The 19,358-nt window shown below is 46.8% G+C and overlaps 1 protein-coding gene across 1 annotated transcript in view; it reads right to left on the bottom strand.

Moving 5' to 3' along the window:
* The window catches only part of Tmem233 (transmembrane protein 233), a 38,055-nt gene that overhangs the window by 2,356 nt on the left and 16,341 nt on the right, over positions 1-19,358 (bottom strand). The window contains exon 2 of the mRNA XM_036172561.1: positions 8,037-8,173. Coding sequence (XP_036028454.1) covers positions 8,037-8,173 — 137 coding nt within the window. The remainder of the gene's footprint in view (positions 1-8,036; positions 8,174-19,358) is intronic.

Raw genomic sequence — 19,358 nt, 5'->3', positions numbered from 1 at the left:
CATGTAGGAACCAGAACCTACCTGAATCCTCTCATCTCTAGATTATTTATAATTCTGAATACACTGTCAATGTGGAGATGGTTGCTATGCTGTATTGTTTAGGAAATAACAAGAAAAATGTCAGCTCGTGTGTGTGTGTGTGTGTGTGTGTGTGTGTGTGTGTGTGTGTGTGTGTGTTGAAGATGCAGTATTGTTCTAGACGGTTTGGGCCTGAGGGTGGTTGAATTTAAGGATGAGGGACCCACAGGTAGAAAGGCGTGACTGTCCATCCAGACAGGCACGGAGACAGTCCCAAGCTGCTCCTGCACCAATAGTAGAGTAGGCAGTGTTTCACCTTCTGCCGACGCTTCCAGCCGGCTGAGAAAACAACGCAGCATTGAACTCACGTTTTAAACCACGCTTCCTTGCTCACTGGTGAGGTTCTTCCCTTTTTTTTTTTTGAGACAGACTACCCCTCGGTAGCCCCGGCTGTCCTTAAACTTGAGGTGGTTCTCCTGCCTCAGCTTGTCCAATGCTGAGATTGCAGCCCTTAGCTACTGTATGTGATAGTTTCTGTCTCTTCATCATCTCCCACTAGCTTAGATTCTTTTTTCACAATTCAAACAAACAAACAAACAAAACTACCATTTTGGATACTTAAGCTTTGGGCTTTTCCCTGTCTTAGTTTATCTGAGCCCGCCCAATCTTTGAGAAGTAGGTCATATCTCTATTTTTATTAGGAACAGAAAAACTTCAGTGAAGATGTATTTATATAAAAACAATACCCAGGAAGTCTTTACTGTGTCCAATTACACAACAAAGAACATAATTTTGCTTTTATTTATTCTCTCTCTCTCTCTCTCTCTCTCTCTCTCTCTCTGTTTGTGTGTGTGTGTGTGTGTGTGTGTGTGTGTGTGTGTGTGTGTGTGTCTGTGTGTGTGTGTGTGTGTCTGTGTGTGCGTGTGTGTATAGGTCAAAGGACAACTGTGGGAGTTGGTTCTTTCCTTCCACCACGTGTGGTCCTGGGGATCAAACTCGGGGCATCAAACTTGGAGGCAAGCACCTCTGCCGACTGAGCCATCTTGTCAGTCCCAGATTTGCTTGTGTGCTTTTGAAAAAAGACCAAGTTCTTGTTTTTTGCCACTTCAGAACATGACATGTGTCCTTCCAATCTTGATACAACCTATTCTGAGGGCAGGAAAGGACGGGTTCCTGCCCATAGCTGCACAAGACAGATGCTTTCACAATGGAGAGTAGGTTAACAGTTCCTGTGCACCTCCTGATGGGTACCCGGGACACTGGGCCCTCTTAGATGGCAACACCTGCTTACTCTGCACCTCCTGGGTGCAGAGCACTGGGACCCCCACCCTTCTTAGATGGCAAGTCCTTAAAGAAACCTTTGGGCACAAAGGCTCTGTGGCTGCAAATGACAAGCAAACACTAGTTTGTGGAAGTGTTTCATTTTATGAGACAGGATCTCACTATGTGTACCAGACTGGCTTCAAACTCCTGATCCTCCACTCTCAGTTGAGATTGAAATGAATGTGACTCCTTGCCCAGCTAAGTGATCACTTTGAATACAGTTAGGAATCAATTTTTAGCCATTTGGACATCCCCAAGACCACATAGAGGTAATGTCTGGGGATCATATTGTATATTTTACTTAATGGCAAAATCCATGCTATTCCACAAAGACCGGAGAACCTGGCTGCCACAACATTCAGTATTCATGATCATGGATGGGAACCCAACCCTTACCCTCTTAATGTGAGCCTAGAGTGTGTACTGCTTAGGCAGCCACCAAGAGCTCTACACACAGCCAGTGACTTGGCTTGCAGTCCCTTCCCATTCTTGGAAATATGTGTGTGTTGTGTGTGTGTGGGTTGCCTGGGGCTGATCAGATCTGCTTGAGTGTGTAAAATGGCACCCTCTTCTAGAAACTTCCAACATGAAGCTTGATTGCACTCAACACCAGAGAAGATGTAAGATGTCCCATAGTTGGGTCACCCGAGACTCCCACATTTGTGGAGCAGCACAGTCATTACCTTTATGCCCAAGCTTTGTCCCGCTGTCAACAAAGTTCCATTGGTCCCATGGAACATCAGACAAGTGGCCGTGAGGCAGGCCATGAGGAAGGAGGAGAAGATGCGGGAGAAGAAGTGCCAGCAGGTGTCTTGGGTGTGGCATGACTTCTGCCCCAGGGAGCTGAGAAATCCCCTAAGCCCTTGCAGACGACAGCAGCACCTAGAGAATCCTTTGTCCTCTTTGACCCCCATTCCTGACATAGAGCTTCAAGTTTTCTTGGAATTTCTTGGGTAATAAGATTATCTTTTGTTCCAGCAGACAACTCTTGGTTGGTCCTAGATAGCCTAGTGATGCTGGATTGTTGCCATGGAAACCAACCATGTGATGAAAGGTCAGTGGTTTTCAGCCCTGTTTCTTTTTCCCTGGGAAGGGAAATAGGCTGAAGGTTGAGTTAATATAATTCTTCATGCCAACATTATGAAGCCCCTGTAACCCTTCAAAGAGACAGGGTCTGAGAAGCTTCTAGATTGCCACCCACTTGTGCCCGAAGGATGTTGCACCCAGAGTGGCAGGGAATCTCTCACATCTTTTCTCTCTTCCATCAGGATGCTCATCTACACTCCTCAGTGATGTACTTCATAGCAAGTAAGGACCCATTGGTGCTTCCTTGAGTCCTGTGAACCAACTACACAAATGAAAGGAGTCTGAAGAGGGGTCATGGAACCCTGATCTCTATCTGATAGAAAGTCACATCTAATTGGAGGCTTAGGACTGACATCTTGAGTAGTTGAGTACTCAGTCAGTGGGATCTGGCTGTACCTCTTGATATCGGGTATCTGAATTGCAGGGTATCCAGTTGGTGTTTGCTAAGAATTGCTTGTTTTGTGTGGTACTCTACCAACCTACATCTGGCTACAGAGGTGTGCTGCCTTGAATGTAGAGAAAAAGGAAAACACATTTTTATCTCTTATGTTAGGCATGTAAACAGTCTGGTTTTATGGCACACGCTCATGGGTGAGAATGTTTTTTCATTAAGTAAAAACTGTAGGGCAGTGGTTATGTGATGTTAGAATATTTAGAATCAATCCCTTGTGAGGTGATACATATTTCAAGATCACTCTAGGGCTTGTCTGAGACCCACAGATCTACATTTTCAAGGCCCCCAGATGAATCTGTTACAGGTGGTCTGAGAGCTGAGGGTGCTTTGAAAAACTGAGACTAGCCAAAGCTCACTTGAATCTTCAGGGTACTCAGGAGAAAGCTAAACCCTGCAGACATGTTGTCTTGGGCTAGGGATTTATATATTATTCAGGATGAGAAATACCACCTTTCATCTGTGGGATTCATCTCTGCACTTTTTCTGGCAACTTGAGGGCAGAGAAGTCCCTGACTTTGAAAGACTTGAAGTTTCTGATGCTGCTTGGACCAGAACCATCTGATAAGGTACTGTTCTATGCAAATTATTGAATATTTGCATGCTTCCAAGATCTTCTGAATCTGATGACATAAAACTGTCCCCAGACATCACGTCACTTACTTAGGTGGTCTATAGAACTAGATGAACAAGAATTTTCTGTGAATTTACTTAAAGACTATCACAATTTGGGATTTAAAGAAATACAATGAAGACACAGGCCATTTGAGTTCTATTCTCCATCTTGATTATTATTTTCTTGATGAGGATAAAGACTAACTACTTTTCATAATAATAATAATAGTAATAATAATAATAATAATAATAATAATAATAGTAATAATAATAATACTTTCAGTGCCATGGACCAAACCTTGGATATTACTCATGCCAAGCAGATGCTTTGACACTGAGCTACATTAATTTTTACTTTTTTTTAGGTTAATTTTTTTGAGATAGGACCCATCTAGCCCAGGCTGATCTTGAACTTGTTATGTAGCTGAGGATGTCCTTGAACTCTTGGTCTTGTTGCCTTTCAAATGCTGGAGTTATAGATATGTACCACCATGATAGCTACCAAGATCAAATTTTTGTTTATTTTAAAAAGTTTATTATTTTTATTTATGGATGTGGGTGTGTGTTTGCATGTGGGTGCAGTGCTCTTGGAGGCCAAAAGAGGGTATTGGGTCTCTTGGAGCTGTAGTTGTAGGTGATTGTGGGCCTGCTTGATGTGGGTGCTGGGAATTGAACTCAGCTCCTCTGGAAGAGCAGCCAATGCTCTCAGCCTCTGAGCCATCTCTCCAGTCCATTTATTATTAGTTTGTTGGGATTTATTTACTTGTATTTTCTGAGTATGAGTGTTTTGTCTGCATATATGTGTTTGCTCTGTGTGCATGCCTGGTGTCCTTGGAGACCAGAAGAGGGCATCAGATTCCCTGGAACTGGATTTACAGACAGTTATGAGCCACCTGACTGGGTGCTGGGAATGGCACCCAGGACCTCTGAAAGGTGAGCCAGTGCTCTTAACCACTGAACCATCTCTCCAGCTCCTGCTTGTGTTTTTTATTTGTTTTGCTTTGAGACAGGGTCTTGCTATGTAGTTCGGGTTGTCCTAGAGCTCTTTAGCTACATAGAGACCAGGCTGGCCTTGAACTCACAGAGATCCTCCCACCTCTACATCCTGAGTGCTGGGACTAAAGGTGTGTGTGCCACCATGCCTGGCTCCCTTGTTTTTAAAAGACAAGTAAGTACTTTACGGTTTTAAAAATCTCTCCTTTTCTTTAGAGAGGAGTTTTGAATTAAACTTAGAAATCTACCTTCATAGCTTTGCCTCACCCAGGCTCGGTGACCTCTGCTGTCAGATTTCCCTTCCATGAAGTCCTTGCTGGCTTCCAGATTGTTGCAGCAGAGCCTGCCGTGGGGACAGGCACATGTCCGTAACCCTACTCCCCTCCTTGGCATTGACTTAGAGGAAATTAGGGCAGTGAGTTTGCTGATGTAAAGGAAAACTGACCACTGTGCTAAGGGCTACCCTTAGTGTGCCTTTTCCTCTGGACTTTGGAGGAAGAAGGCTGCCAGGACTGGACCACGAGGCTTCTCTTAAACACTGGGATCTAAAGCCCCGGGTTGGGGGGGTGGTGTTCAGAGCTGAAACACTGCAGATCCCCAGGCTCACATCTGATTTACCCAGTTGGAATCCTCTGGGCATGTTTTGAATAAGAATGCCTATAAACCTTTCCAGGTGATTCTTTGGCGGTGCGAAGCTTGGGGACCCCTGTTTAATAGTTCCGCGTGGCCATTCAATTCCCATAAAGTAGGGCAGGGATATTTTATTTAAGGGATTACAGAGAATTCAGCTCTATTATTCTGCTTACTGGAAGATTTCAATTGATCTCTTTCTCTACAGGCTGCTCTGCCTCTCTCTCTCTCTCTCTCTCTCTCTCTCTCTCTTTCTCTGTCTCTCACCCACAAAGAACAAAATATTTATCTGTGGCAGGGTCTTAGTATGTAGCCTAGACTGGCCTTAAACACTTCCTCATTTTACCCTTGCAAAGAACTCTAAGTTATTTGAGTTTCCTCTTGGGATTCTAACTCTAGAAACCCTCTTTTGTTTTCGTTAATAACTTCGGACAGAAACGTATCTAAAAGGAGTCTGACCTTACAGATAGGTAGGGAAAAAAGAAGTCTGAGAATTTAACAGCTTGCCCAGATGGTCTGCGTGTGAGCCGGAGGTTTTATTTTGAGACAGGATCTCACTGTGTAGCTCAGGAACTCGATATGTAGAACAGGTTGTCCTTGAAATCATAGAGACGTGCTTGCTTCTACATCCTGACTGCTGGGATGAAAAGTGTATATCACCAACCCAGGTCAGAACTAGGACTTCAATCCTGGTAAAATTGGTGACAAAATCCATGCGCTAACCATTGTGAGAAACAACCCCCGAGGAAGAAAGAATGGAGAGGTGACCTCCGATTCATAGCTTTTATTCATATTAGGAGAGCTTCAACCATAAGCATGCACACATGCCTTGACATCATCTGGAAACATTTATATTATGAATGGTGGGAATCCTCATGGGTGATGACTTCTGGATCCCTTGTTCAAAAAAATCTTGGGCAGGGAGTGTCAAACAATAAGGTGGTGAGGTGGTGAGGAGCATGTCCTAACATCAACCCCTGACTGCTACGTGACCTGCAGAGGTGCATCTACCTGCACACACTATACATCCATGTGAAATACACACTCGAGCACACACAGACACACACAGACAGATAGATACACACAGAGACACAGACACACATAGACACACACACACAGACAATCAGACACTCTCTCTCTCTCTCTTACACACACACACACACACACACATACACACACACACACACATACATACACACACACACACACACACAGCCTTCTTTAAGAACAAAGTCTGCCATGTTCTCATCTGTCCTCCAGTATTCTCATCTTCCAGGCCAACATCAGCAGGTTTTAAAGAACATGATGACGACATCAGTGTCATCTAAACAGAAATTCTGAGTTCCCTTTGCTCTTGTAGAGTGTTCCTTTCTTTGGACACTGCAATCTGTTTGTTTACCCCCGGGACAGTTTCTGTTAGGACGTGGGCTCCCACATCCACCTGGTCCTCATTGCTGGTGGGTCTCTGGCTTATCTGACAGGAAGTTGATCTCCCGTGGCATCCGCTGTCCCCTCGATTGCCAAGGTTGGGCTGGCTGATCTATCCAGATTAAGGATGTGACTTCCTCCACCATCCACCCACGTTGAGTCTCTTTGGTCAACAAAGCCAAAAAAAGGCTGGCCTTCTCAGCTTAAGGGGCAAAGTGCTTTGGTCAAGGATGTGGAAGAATTAGTTGCCCAGGAAGAAAAGCTAACATATTCCTGGCCCCGTGGTTTTGTGCTTCTTTTTTTCTGGGCCCAGGCTACACACCACGTGTCCTTTGCCCCTGTCAAAACTCTGATGGGAAGCGGCATTGATGCCATCAGGGGGGAAGTTCATTCCAGCTTATTAGAGAATTCAGAAAAAAATATGTGTAAGTCCAGAGAGAAGCATTAGCATCCCTCTCTTTATGACAGGAGAGCTCAGGGGTTTCTGCCCTTGAACTAGGAATGAGGCAAGCACGGCATACTTTCCTGACATGTGGTGAGGCAGGTATTAGATGACCCATTTACGCTTTCCCATCTCCTACCCTCTGACAGTCGGGTGGGGCCACGTGGCAGGTTTCAGTCACTGAATTGTGAGCCTACGTGACATTTGCTCAGGCAGCGGGAAGCCCACATAGGTTCTCTGATCTTCCTCACTCCCCGCCTTAGCCTGACATCACTTTCTGTTCTAGAAATGAAGGTTGGGGAATTATAGCCCACAGATAAAAATACTTGTTTTTGTAAATAAAGATTTGCTGGAACACAGCCACACAGATCATTCGCACGCTGTCTATGGCGGCTGTTGTGTCCCAGCAGCAAGCTCAATACTTATGACAGAGGGGGGTGGTAGGGACCACTTGTCCTGCAAGGCCCGGAATATTACTACCACACCAAAGCAATTTAGTCCCCGTGTGGGAAGACCGGCCTGATGTGCCAGATGGAGGATTGTAGAGTGCACTTTCCTAGGGGGACTTGCTGATGAAACCTTGGTTCTAGGCAGCACAAGAACAGTTGGATCCCTACAACTTGGCTCAAAAAGGAGGGAAGAGGTGACTTCATCCTTGCTGGAGTGTACCTAGTTTATCTTCAGATACTATTGAACGGTCAGGTGTACCCCTAAAGCCTGGGTCTGACTGTAAAGTTCCACTTTCTACCTTGATGGTTTTGTCTATTTGTAGTTTGATGGGAAACTATGCAGGAAAAACTGACTCGGGTCATTCTTTAGACCGTCATGGCAGCCATGACTCAAGATGGCTACAGTGTGTCAAGCTGAACCTATCTCTTCTTCCCTGATGGAATTGCTAGAATACGGTAGAGCGATTGACAGCCCGGGTCTCCAAATGACTGACCCTGTTGATTTTATTACTAAAGCCAATCTTAAACCTAGCCCAGTAGATTCCTATGAGCATTTGAGAAGAGCATTCAAGAGCAGGAGGGGTTCAGAAGGCCTACTTACGTCCTGGAGAAGTGCACCACACATGACACACCAATGATGACCAGGCCGATGATGATGGAGGCGATGGCTACCCACTTGGCGTTGCGCCCCAGCCTCCTGGCTCCTTCGTAGTCTCCTTCATTGTAGCTGTTCTGAGACTGGGGGACATAAAGGAAAAGCTGGTGACCACAGATAACCCATGGGGAGAGGCATGGGCCTTCTCAGGCTGTCTTGATGGAACAACTAACTCTTAAGGAGCCATTGGTCACCGCTCCCTCAGTGTCAGGCTGTTGAGAAAATAGCAAGGCTCTGTCATCTCCCAGGAAGCTTTCCCAAGGCCTCTGGATTTCTTACTTACTTCCACCAGAGGGCTGATTTTGTCTCACCCACCCCTCTAGGGACTATGTGGGTGGTAACGCTCACCTCTCTCATTCAGCCCAGCATGTAGGCTTCCAGAGCTGTACTAGTCAAGTGGAAGACACTTAGTACATGTCTGTAGAATGGGAAGGACATGCTTGTGTCAGGCACTAGGGAGTCATTGCCAAGTCTCACCCACAGCCCAGGCCAGCTTGCCGCGTGCTTGGATCAAAGCCACACTGACTTGTTTACTATTGCTGGTGGCTGCTTTTGTGCTACAGTGACAGCGTCAGGAACTTGGGACAGAAGTTGTAGCGTTTGTCAAACCCAAACTATCTGCTGTTTGGTTATTTACGGAAGGCATCCAGCCATTCCTCCACTAAAAACTTTGCCTTAATTAGTCCCCTCTATGCCCAAGTCAAGGCCACCTTTTAAGCAGTCCCCACAGACACAGCTTCTCAGGCTGTTACAGTATTGCAGCGGATGAGAAATGCTACCCTGAGCCTTGGTCCTCTTTCCTGCATCCCCCAGCATCCTGGGTCCTTCTCTGTATCACCTGTGACTTCTCCAGGAACTGGCGTTATTATTATGCTAAGGGTTATTATTGAGCTCAGCAGAACCTCCTCTCCCACTCCCTCAGGGATGCTGCTCAGTGGGTTAGTTTGATCCCCAGAAACACCTAAAATGGGGTTGGTGGAGGCACAAATGTCTGGGATCAGGATTTCAGGCAAGTCCTTGTCCTCAGCCAGCTCTAGGCCCACCTGGGGCGACTTGAGAAAGCCGGAGATCTCATCTCAGAGGTCTGAGTTCAGATTCCATTTGAGAAGCTGTGATAAGTGAAGAAAGCAACCAACCTTTCCAGGACCCATTGTCCTTGTCTGTGCACTGGGGCAAGAGTAGCTGCAGCTACACAGAGGATCCTGTGAATTAACATGTGAAGTGGGCAGCACTGACCTCGTATGCCCAATGCACTCCGGCTTTTACTATGAATTGGTTGCTACTCCCACCTCGTTCTTATTGTAAGTCTTTGGGTGGAGAGGGGTGTGACAGACTCATCTCCACCTCTGACCACCTCCGTGATCACAAGGATCCAAGTTCAAGCAGTCCAAGTCCAAGTCACTGTCCAGAACGTGAGGAGTTCAAATTCAGACCTTATAATCTAGTTTAGAGAGGTGAAGATTCAGACCACCCACCCCTGACAAATCATTGTTCTTCCGTGTGTTTTTGGAAAACACAATGTACAGATCAGTCATAGTGATGATTTGACTAAGAAAAGGAAAATAATGAGACCTCCAAACAATGTTAACTCTTGACTGTTAGACAAGAAAACAACAACTCACTTTCTCCAATAACAGTAGCCAAAACACGTAGGGAAGAGAGCCAGCCTGGGGTATACTGAAGGTCATACTATCATCAGGGCATCACCTGTGGGCTCCAGGTAAGGGGGGGCACTCTGGGCTCATTGGCTTGTTCGGTGCAGGTCAGCGAAGCCACACTGACCACCTGGCTGAGTACAAGCTATGGCTCTATCCTTCTACACCTGCAGCCAGCCTGGCACCCTGCATGTGACCCTCCTCCTCGGGTACCACCCTCTCTCCAAGACTCATGAGAGAGAATCCGAATGAGGCCGCTGCTGAGTGGAAACCATTGAAAAGCCCCTTTCAGTGCCAAGGAGGGTTCTCTCCTCTGTATCTAGGACTCCCGCTCTGAGTCTGTTCTCCCCTCTGGTTCTTGGAGAAGGGCTCTCCCTCATTATCTGCTGGGTGATTGTAAAGATTGGGGAGAAGGATCAGGGTAGAAGACTATAGAATTCCAAGATTCCAGTCTGAAGGACTTGTGTTATGGTAGGGGGATCAGCTTAAGGGTCGATGCCAGAGTTACTTTGCTCATAATTATAGCAATATATCCAACAAAAACAGCTTAAAAGAGGGGCAGTTTCCTTTGGCACCTGGCTTCAGAAGTCCTGGTGCAACATGGTGGGGAAGCATGGTGGCTGGGGCTGCTCCGTCTGTAGTGGCAGGGGAATCATGGTGGTGGTTTGTTCACAGTGTAGCAAAGAGCAGGAACAGAGAGACAGAGGGCTTGGGGCCAGAGGTGGATGCAACCTCCAAGGGCCACCACTAAGGACCCACCTCTGCCAGCAAGGCCCCTCATCCTTCTTCCAATTAGAGTGTCATCCTAAAGGTCTCCTGGCAGGTAGGGCAGACTGAAGCGGTGGAAATGGGTTTTGGAGAAAATGCATGCTTTGTAAATCTTTTCTTCTGAAGAGCTCAGAATGCAAACCCTGCCATCTGGTAGGAAAGGATGAGAGAGGAGCCTGGATGGCTTTAGCTGTCTAAAATGTATGTGATCTTGTTGGAGCGGATTCTTTCTTTGAGGTGTAGGTCCTGTGGATTGAACTCAGGGCATCAGGCTTGGCGGCAAGTGCTTTTGCCCGCTGGGCCACCTCCCTGGCTCAATTTATACGATCTTACTAATTCTTCTGAAAATTATGAATGCCATCTGGATACATGCCAATCATTTAAACACCACAGAAACAAACAGAACAAAAAACTTCATTTAATCTCATTTCTCAGTCTTAAGCAGCTTGGTATGTCTTTTAGATGTCGCATCCACAAATCCTGCGAAAATAATCCTGACCCTCGCGCCAGCTTCCGTGATGACTAAGCTTGCTTCAACGGAGGTTAGGAGAAGGAAATTCGCACCCCGAGATAAAGCCACGGCAATAAGTCTGCGTGTCTAATCCTGACCCCTCACGTGTGAAGGCAGCTTCATCCTCCCTCAGGCAGGGTTGGTGGCACGGCATAGGCTGTAGAGGGATGTCTTGTTTCCACTGTGAGCAGACAGTTATAAATCCCAGTAGACGTGGCAGATCTGCCATTGGCATTTCCTTTAAACACTCGCCTGCGGTTTTTCATTGGTTGGCTGGAGCTTCTGAATTGGACTTACTTGCATTTCTTTCTAAGTAGGTTCCCTTTCCCTTTCTCTCTCCCCTCCTCTCCTCTCTCTCTTCTCCTTTTTCCCTTCCCTTCTCCTTTTCTGTATGTTGTGGCTGCTGCTATAGTTCAGTTCTGGAATGTTCCGCCATGAGCCATGTGCTGCAGGCTCGGTGGTGGTGGAACCTTAAGAGGTGAGGCCGGGAGGCTTCAGGTCACTGAGGGTGTGTCCTTGAAGGGACTCGTGGGGTTTTGTTTTCTTCTCCTCATCTTCTTTCTCTGGTTCCCCAGCTTCCATAAGGAGAGTCGCTTCCTCTACCTTGTGTTCCTATCATGCAGTTGACTCCTCACAGACAGACAGACAGACAGACAACCAGTACACAGAATCCTCTAGAACTATGAGCCAAGGCAAACCCTTTCTCCTTCTAAGTCGATGGGAGGTATTTTGCTGCAGTGAGTGGAAAGCTGGCTGGCACAGCTTCTGACTTACCCTGTGACAAAACAGTGAAGACACCAGCATTTGTGGAGCACTGCTTAGTGCCTGACATCGCGTTAAGTGTTTCCAAGGGTTGTCTCATTTCTTCTCAGCTCTCTGAGGAAAGGAGTTCATCACTTCTGTTTTATTGACGGGGAAACTGAGGCACAAGGTTAAGCCATTCACAAACAAGCTAGCATGGCTTATTTGTTTAAATGTAAGTGTGTGTGTGTGTGTGTGTGTGTGTGTGTGTGTGTGTGTGTGTGAGAGAGAGAGAGAGAGAGAGAGAGAGAGAGAGAGAGAGAGAGAGAGAGACAGACACACACACACACACACACACACATAGACATGGGCCCTTGGTTATTTTATTTTTCTCTTTGTCTCAAAAATATGAGTTACTGGCTTCCACCCGCTCCAGGGTAGTCAGCCTTCTGGGCTGACGCTCCCAGCTCTGCCCTGTTTCTGTGTTCCATCTCCATTCATAATTCAAGAGACTGAGTGAGAGCCACAGGCTTTCCCTCTTCATGTCGTGCCATCGCTGCACTCTTGAGGAAAAGTCATTTATTTATTATAAGGACTTCCTGTGTTGCCCAGGCTGGCCTTGACCTCACTCATGATACTCCTGTCTCTGTCTCCTGAGGGCCGGGATTAAAGGTGTCTACCACAATGCCTGGCTACCTAGTATTTATATTCATTTAATTTGTGTGCATGTACATAGAGGGTGGTATGTGTGCGTGTGTGAGTGTGGGGGCAGCACAGAACACAACCCCAAGTGTTATTCCTCCGGAGCCTACCTTTTTATTGAGACAGGGTCTCTCACTGGCCTGGAGTTAACCAAGTAGGCCAGGCTAGTTGGCTAGAGAGCTCCAGTGATCCTCCAGTCTCTGCCTCTGTGTCCGTTATTTTTAAACTGATACTTATGGAACCTGAACATGGCATGGGATTTCCTTCTAAGCTATAGATACTTTTTTTTGGGGGGGGGGTGTTTCAAGACAGGGTTTCCCTGTGTAACTTTGCGCCTTTCCTGGAACTCACTTGGTAGCCCAGGCTGGCCTCGAACTCACAGAGATCCACCTGGCTCTGCCTCCCGAGTGCTGGGATTAAAGGCGTGCATCACCACCGCCTGGCTAAGCTATAGATTTTCTAATTTCACAAATGAATAACTCTTCCCTCCATCTTAGCCCAAAGCCTGGAAAGTGGTAACAAACAAACAGCTCTAAGTTAAGCAGTCAGTTGAGTCTCATCCATCTCAAAATGCTAAAAAAAGAGAGAGGCTGTTAATGTCTCCTCAGTGTTTGTTTCCCTCTGGGGGAATAATGCAACTTTACCAAAGTATAGAACAGGGTGCATTTCCGTCACATGCTTTGTAAGGTACCCTGGACTGCTGCTGCCTTTTTCCTTTGTGTGTGTGTGTGTGGGATCCTACAGGCAAAATGTAGTCATCACCACAGCATGTAGGGCTTGGTCAGGTGCTGTGAACTTGTAAAGAGCGCACACACTTCAACTGAAACCCAGGCCTGTGGTAATCTAATGACGTCATGGCCATTGCACACGGTTGCTCTGAGCTTATTCACACCCACCTGCCATGGGTAGACACGTGATTCTCATAACCGACCAGGAAAGGAAGTTGGTCAGGAAGCAGAAGAGAGGACTCTGTCTATGCTGAGCCCCGAGAAGGCTGCAGCAGAGAACAAGCCCATCATTTCCTGCATCGGCAACTCTTGGCTTCCTGTGGGAGTGCATCTCAGAGATGCTATAAATATTAGTAGCTGCACCTCAGTGTTAGTGGATCTACTGTCTAGGAACTCCTGACACTTCCTGCTGAACGGCACATCTACCACACTGTGCTAAGCCAGGACAATGTGAAGGTCCTTTCCCTCTGCTCTTCAGAGCAGAGGTCTTGCTACATCCCATGTGGTACCCGGGTGAGACAGCATCCTCTATGCAGTTGCTGCCGCCACAGAGACAAAAAGTGAAGCTCTCCAAAGCTGTGTTTACATTCCCTTCTATCAGTAATTTCTAACAATGGCTGAACCTTAGGATTGCTTAGGTCTGTTTTAAAACGTTCCCGTGTTCAAGTCTTATTCAAGACTAAGACTAAGTCTTTTGTTTTGTTTTGTTTTTTCAAGACAGGGTTTCTCTGTGTAGCTTTGGAATCTGTCCTGGATCTTTCTCTGTAGACCAGGCTGGCCTCGAACTCACAGAGATCCGCCTGGCTCTTCCTCCTGAGTGCTGGGATTAAAGGCGTGTCCCACTATGCCCAGCCTTAAGTCAGGATCTTTAGAGGCAGGCTCCAATGATTTTTGCTTATTTGCTTTCTGGAGACAGAGTCCATGCTAGCTTGAACTTGTGATCTTTCTGCCTCCTGGCACCAGGGTGTTGGGATGACTGGCCTGTGCCGTCTTACTCAGATGCTCTATGTGATTTTTTTGGAAGCTTGGGAAGTCATTTTGGGGAATGGCAGATTGACAACCATTGTCTTAGACGGATAGGCGTTCATTCATACACTCATCTAGTAGCTCTTAGGTCAACACCTCCACTGCCCCGGCCCTCATGCAGCTTACATTCTGGCGGGGAGAGAGAATACTTTAGTAAACATGCTGATGAATGAGAGAGTTACACACAGTGTTATGACGGCAAGAATAATGAGGAGGAGAAGCTCTAAGAGGCAGGGGTGTTAGACCTAGGGAGCTGAGGAGTCAGGCATGTAGACAGCAGGAGGGAGGGGCCCTGGCTGGGAGGATACAAAGGACAGGGGTGGGGAAGAGCTGTTGGAGCCCCCCCACAACTCAATATGGCTGAGATGTAAGGGAGAGAGAAGGGGGCATACTCATAGTAATAATAATGTTGCTCTAGTAATTTGTATGTGCCAAGTAATGTGCCAGGCACTTCGTGGGGCTGAACAAACAATTTTAGCCCTCTGCACACATCAGAAAGTCAATGCTCAGAGTGAGACCCAAGTAACATGACATGTGGTGGGGGCCACAGACTTAAGCCAAAGACACTCCATTGACCAAGCCTTCTCCTGAGCTACTTCAGCCTGCCTGCCAGAGCCTAAGAGAGGAATCCATACCACACCAGTGACTTGATTCTGACTCCGGACAGTGTGGTCCACTGGTTAAGGAACTAGGGAAAATGGTTCTAAGCTGTGCCTCTGATTTCGCGGTATTGACAGCTTGTTCATTTTCTTGGTCCTTAACTGCTATGAAATTTCTACGTTCACCCTCAAGCAAAACAGGCTCCTTGAACGCAAAATGTTACTGATGAAAAGACATTAAGAGGTCTTTTGGAGTTTAGCTGCCTGGTTATTTTGGTTTAAGAGAGCCAGTTCATGCAAAGTGCTCAGGACTGTGTCTCATGAATAGCCCAATAGCCTCAGCCCTACCCAATGTTGGCAAAGAGGAAAATAAATGTACATTTAAAAGAAAACTGTGTGTATATGTGTGTGTATACATCTTTGTGTGCGTAAGTGGGCAGGCATGTGCTGAGATGTGCAGGTGTATGTGTGTGCACAGGCATGCTTGTGTGCATAAGTGGGCAGGCACTTGCTGAGATGTGCATGTGGAATTCAGAGGACGACATTGGATATTGGTTCTCACCTTCCACCATGCTTTTGAGGCAGGGTTTGTTGTTTGCTGCTGTACAGGCAGTGGCGTGTGAGCTTCTTGGGATTCTACTGTCTCTGTGTCTCATCTTGTGGTGGGAGTGCTGGGATCCCAGACATGTGCTACTGTGTCCAGCTTTATGTGCATTTTTTGGGATCTGAATTCAGGTCTCCCATTTACCCAGAAAGTATTTCACTCGCTGAGCACTCTTCCCAGCTCTAAATATGTTTTTAAAAAAGATTTGCATGTTTTTATTTTATGTTTATGAATGCTTGCCTACATGTATGTATGTGTAGCACATACATGCCTGATGCTCAAAGAGGCTACCAGATCCCCATGAACTGGAATTACAGGCTATACATGGTTGTGAGCCACGATGTGGGTGCTGAGAACCAAACCCACATGTCCTGCAAGATCTGCAAGTGCTCTTCTGAGCCATCTCTCCAGCTCCTTTGTGTACACTTTCATGGTCCACATTCCCTTTGTCCAGTTTTCTCTCTTATAATCCTTTCCAGTGTTAATGCGCAGTAGCTTCTCAATACTGGGTAATGCCAACCCTGTGAGCATAAAGAGGGGAGAGTTGAACCCAGGACTCTGTGAGCGCTAAGCAGATGCCCTCTACTGAGCTGTACCTACCCCCACAGCTTTCTGTGTGTTTTCTTTGTGAGACAGGCTCTCATGAAGTTGTCCAGGCTGGCCTTGAACTTGCCATCTTCCTGTGTCAGCTTCCTGAGCAGCTGAGTCAGGAGCCTGTGCTATCATTCTGAGACTGGGACTCACATTTTCAATATATATTAATTGTACGTACTTATAGGGTTCACCGACTTTCTGTACGTATTCTTAATGCCTTCCAATCACGTTCATTGTTCCTGTGACACTTTCTTGTCCCCCTCACCTTCCACTAACCGCCTTCCCTTTTCCGACTAGCCTTATTTCTGTTTCCGTGTGTGTGTGCGTGTGTGTGTGCGTGTGTGTGTGTGTGCGCGCGCGCGTGCGCGTGCGTGTGTGTGTGTGTGCGTGCGCGCGTGCGCGTGCGTGTGTGTGTGTGTGTGTGTGTGTGCGCGCGCGCGTGCGCGTGCGTGTGTGTGTGTGTGTGTGTGTGTGTGCGCGTGTGTGTGTGTGTGAGTGTGTGTGTGTGTGTCTGTGCGTGAGTGTATCTCTGTGTGTGTGTCTGTATCTCTTTGTGTGACTGTGTGTGTGTGTCTGTGCGCTTGTGTGTGTGACCTAGTAAGTCTCATTAGTGTTGTTTACAGGGGCACAGATGGGGGTTTGCTTTGTAGCCCAGGGTTACTGTGAATCCACTGTTCCTCTTGCCCCAGCTCCCCAGTGCTGGGGTTATAAAAATGTGCCACCACACCTGAGAAATTACTAATGATTATTTATTGTTGTTATTTTTGGCTCTAGGGTTCATACCCAGTTCCTGGAACATGAGGGGCAAGTGCTCCATATCTGGGCCACACCCTAGAGCTTTACTCAGAATTCTGAGCAGGTTGCCTTGTTCTGTGTGCCTTCTCCAAATGGGTGGGTGTTCACTTCATTGAATTTCCAGCATATTCCATGAAAGCATGTGCTGAAAGCTCTCAAAGCCTGCTCTGCCATGAACATTCAACCAAGAGCGACTATTTTCTATTTACAACCACCAGAAGGAAGCTAGACTGCTGGCCTGTCAGCACATTCCCCAGAGCGTGAAGACATTGCAAGGCACATTCTCCATCCACTCAAAACTATTAAGTCACAGCCATTTCATAAGCAGTGCAATAAGTTCTGGGGACACTAGCCAGGGACGAATGAGGCAGGCACGGTCCCTGGCCTCCAAGAGGTGAACCATACATTTATCACCCAGACACGACGTTAAAAATGGCAGCAGGGTGCAGTGATGTGTGCCTGTAGTCTAGTTATTCATGAGACCGAGGCAGGAGGATTGCTTAATCCAGGAGTTCAAGACAAGCCTGGGTGAAACACCAAGAACAAATCTCAAATAGTACCTACAAAATAGTGAAAACTTCCAACATGAGAATTACTCAGAAGGAAATAAGGCTATGAAGGAATTAAGACAGAGCTCCACGTGGGGGAGAATTCACAGGTTGCTGGATCTTTGCTGCTTAAGCCTGAGTTACTGTTGATTTTCTCTGGAATGGAGACTCTCCCCACCCCACACCCCACAGCTGGTGTTTGTGTATGTGAATTACACTAAGCCCCATTTGAGAACGATGTAAGAAATGAGTCATACAGATCTTTGAGATGGTAGTAGCTGTGCTCATGTAAGCACAGAGTTTTCTGCCCTTGTAAGATGGGGAACATAGCGCTGGCCAGTCGTGAAGCTGAGATAGAGCACAATGGAGCCTGGCTCTCTCTCATTTCCTACTGGAAACAATGTGCAGGCAAGGTTGGTATCCACGCGCCCAACGTATGGGTGGGAAATCAGGCTCAGGGAACTTAGGATAAGGGGCAGAGCTGGGATTCAGAGTTTTAGCATTGAGTCCAAAGCCTCAAGTCTCTTTGACTCTGTCCCCAACCCAGTGTTTCTATTAGAGCCCAGGAAGGGAGGGAGGGGAGGAGGGAGGGAGGGAGGAAGGGAAGGATGGAGAGGGGAGGGAAGTATAAAAACAAAACAATGAAAGCAACACTTACACTAAAACCTCTCCGTGATTAACCAGACCTCTCCAAGGATCACAAAACAGAGAGACAAGAAATCCCAGATCACCCATATGATGGGGGAGGGGGTACATTTGCTAGCAACGTATGCTTATGACTAGTATATGTAAAGAACTTTAGTTACTAAACAGCGAAACTAACCCAGATTAAAAGTGCACTGAAGACCTGAATAGACATCTCTTCAAAGGTGACAAATGGCCAATAAAAATAAGTAAGGAGATGCTCAAGGTCATGGGTCATCTGCAAACAAAAGACACCACTGACATCCACTGGGATAGACTGGAGAAGACCGGCAATGGGAAAGACTGTTGGGGTTCCAGAGAAACTGGACCCCTTGATAAGGACTTGTGGGAATCTGAAGCACCCCAGCTGCTCTGTAGGCAGTCCTCAGAGAAGGCCAAATTGCCACACAGTTCAACAACGATGCTTGTAGGAGGCTTCCAAGAAGACCAAAGTATGTGACCACACAGAGCTGTGATGATATTATGTTCCCCAAAATATTGTGCACCCTAATAAACTTATCTGGGGTCAGAGAACAGAACAGCCACTAGATATAGAGGCCAGAAAATGGTGGCACACATGCCTTTAATCCTAGGATTCCAGAGGCAGAGATCCATCTGGATCTCTGTGAGTTCAAGGCCACATTGGAAACAGCCAGGCAAGGTGACTCACACCTTAATCCCAGAAAATAATGGCAGGAGACAGAAAGGTATTTAAGGTGTGAGGACGAGGAATTATAGCCTGGTTAAGCTTTTAGGCTTTTGAGCAGCAGTTCAGCTGAGATCCATTTGGATTAGGACACAGAAGCTTCCAGTCTGAGGAAACAGGATCAGCTGAAGAATTGGCAAGGTGAGGAAGCTGTGGCTTGTTCTGCTTCTCTGATCTTCCAGCATTCGCCCCAATACCTGGCTTCAGGTTTGTTTTTATTAATAAGACCCTTTTAGAATTTTGTGCTACACAGAGCTTTTGCTTGAAGGTCCGTAACAGCATTATCTGTTCGAGCCCCATATTGGTTCCTATGTGTCCCTGTGATGGACACCTGACAGACCCAGGGAGGAAAGGTTTATTTCGGCTCATGGTGTGGAGGGCATAGTCCATCATGATGGCATGGTGGCTGGGGTCCTGCCAGTGGCTGCAGCTCAGCTTGCCACATCTCAGTTGATCAGGTACCAGAGAGCTCACCAGAAGTGGGGCTGGACTACAACCAAAAAAGCCAGTGGCTCACCTTGCATGCCATGCCTCCCATCCCAAAATATCACAACTTCTCCAAACGGTGTCACCAGTTAGGAAGCAAGTATTCAAACACAAGCCAGTG

Source organism: Onychomys torridus, chromosome 22, assembly GCF_903995425.1.
Source record: "Onychomys torridus chromosome 22, mOncTor1.1, whole genome shotgun sequence".
In the NCBI taxonomy this organism is placed as follows: domain Eukaryota; kingdom Metazoa; phylum Chordata; class Mammalia; order Rodentia; family Cricetidae; genus Onychomys; species Onychomys torridus.
The sequence above is the reverse complement of the archived record's forward strand: the minus strand, read 5'-3'. Positions and strand labels throughout refer to the sequence as shown.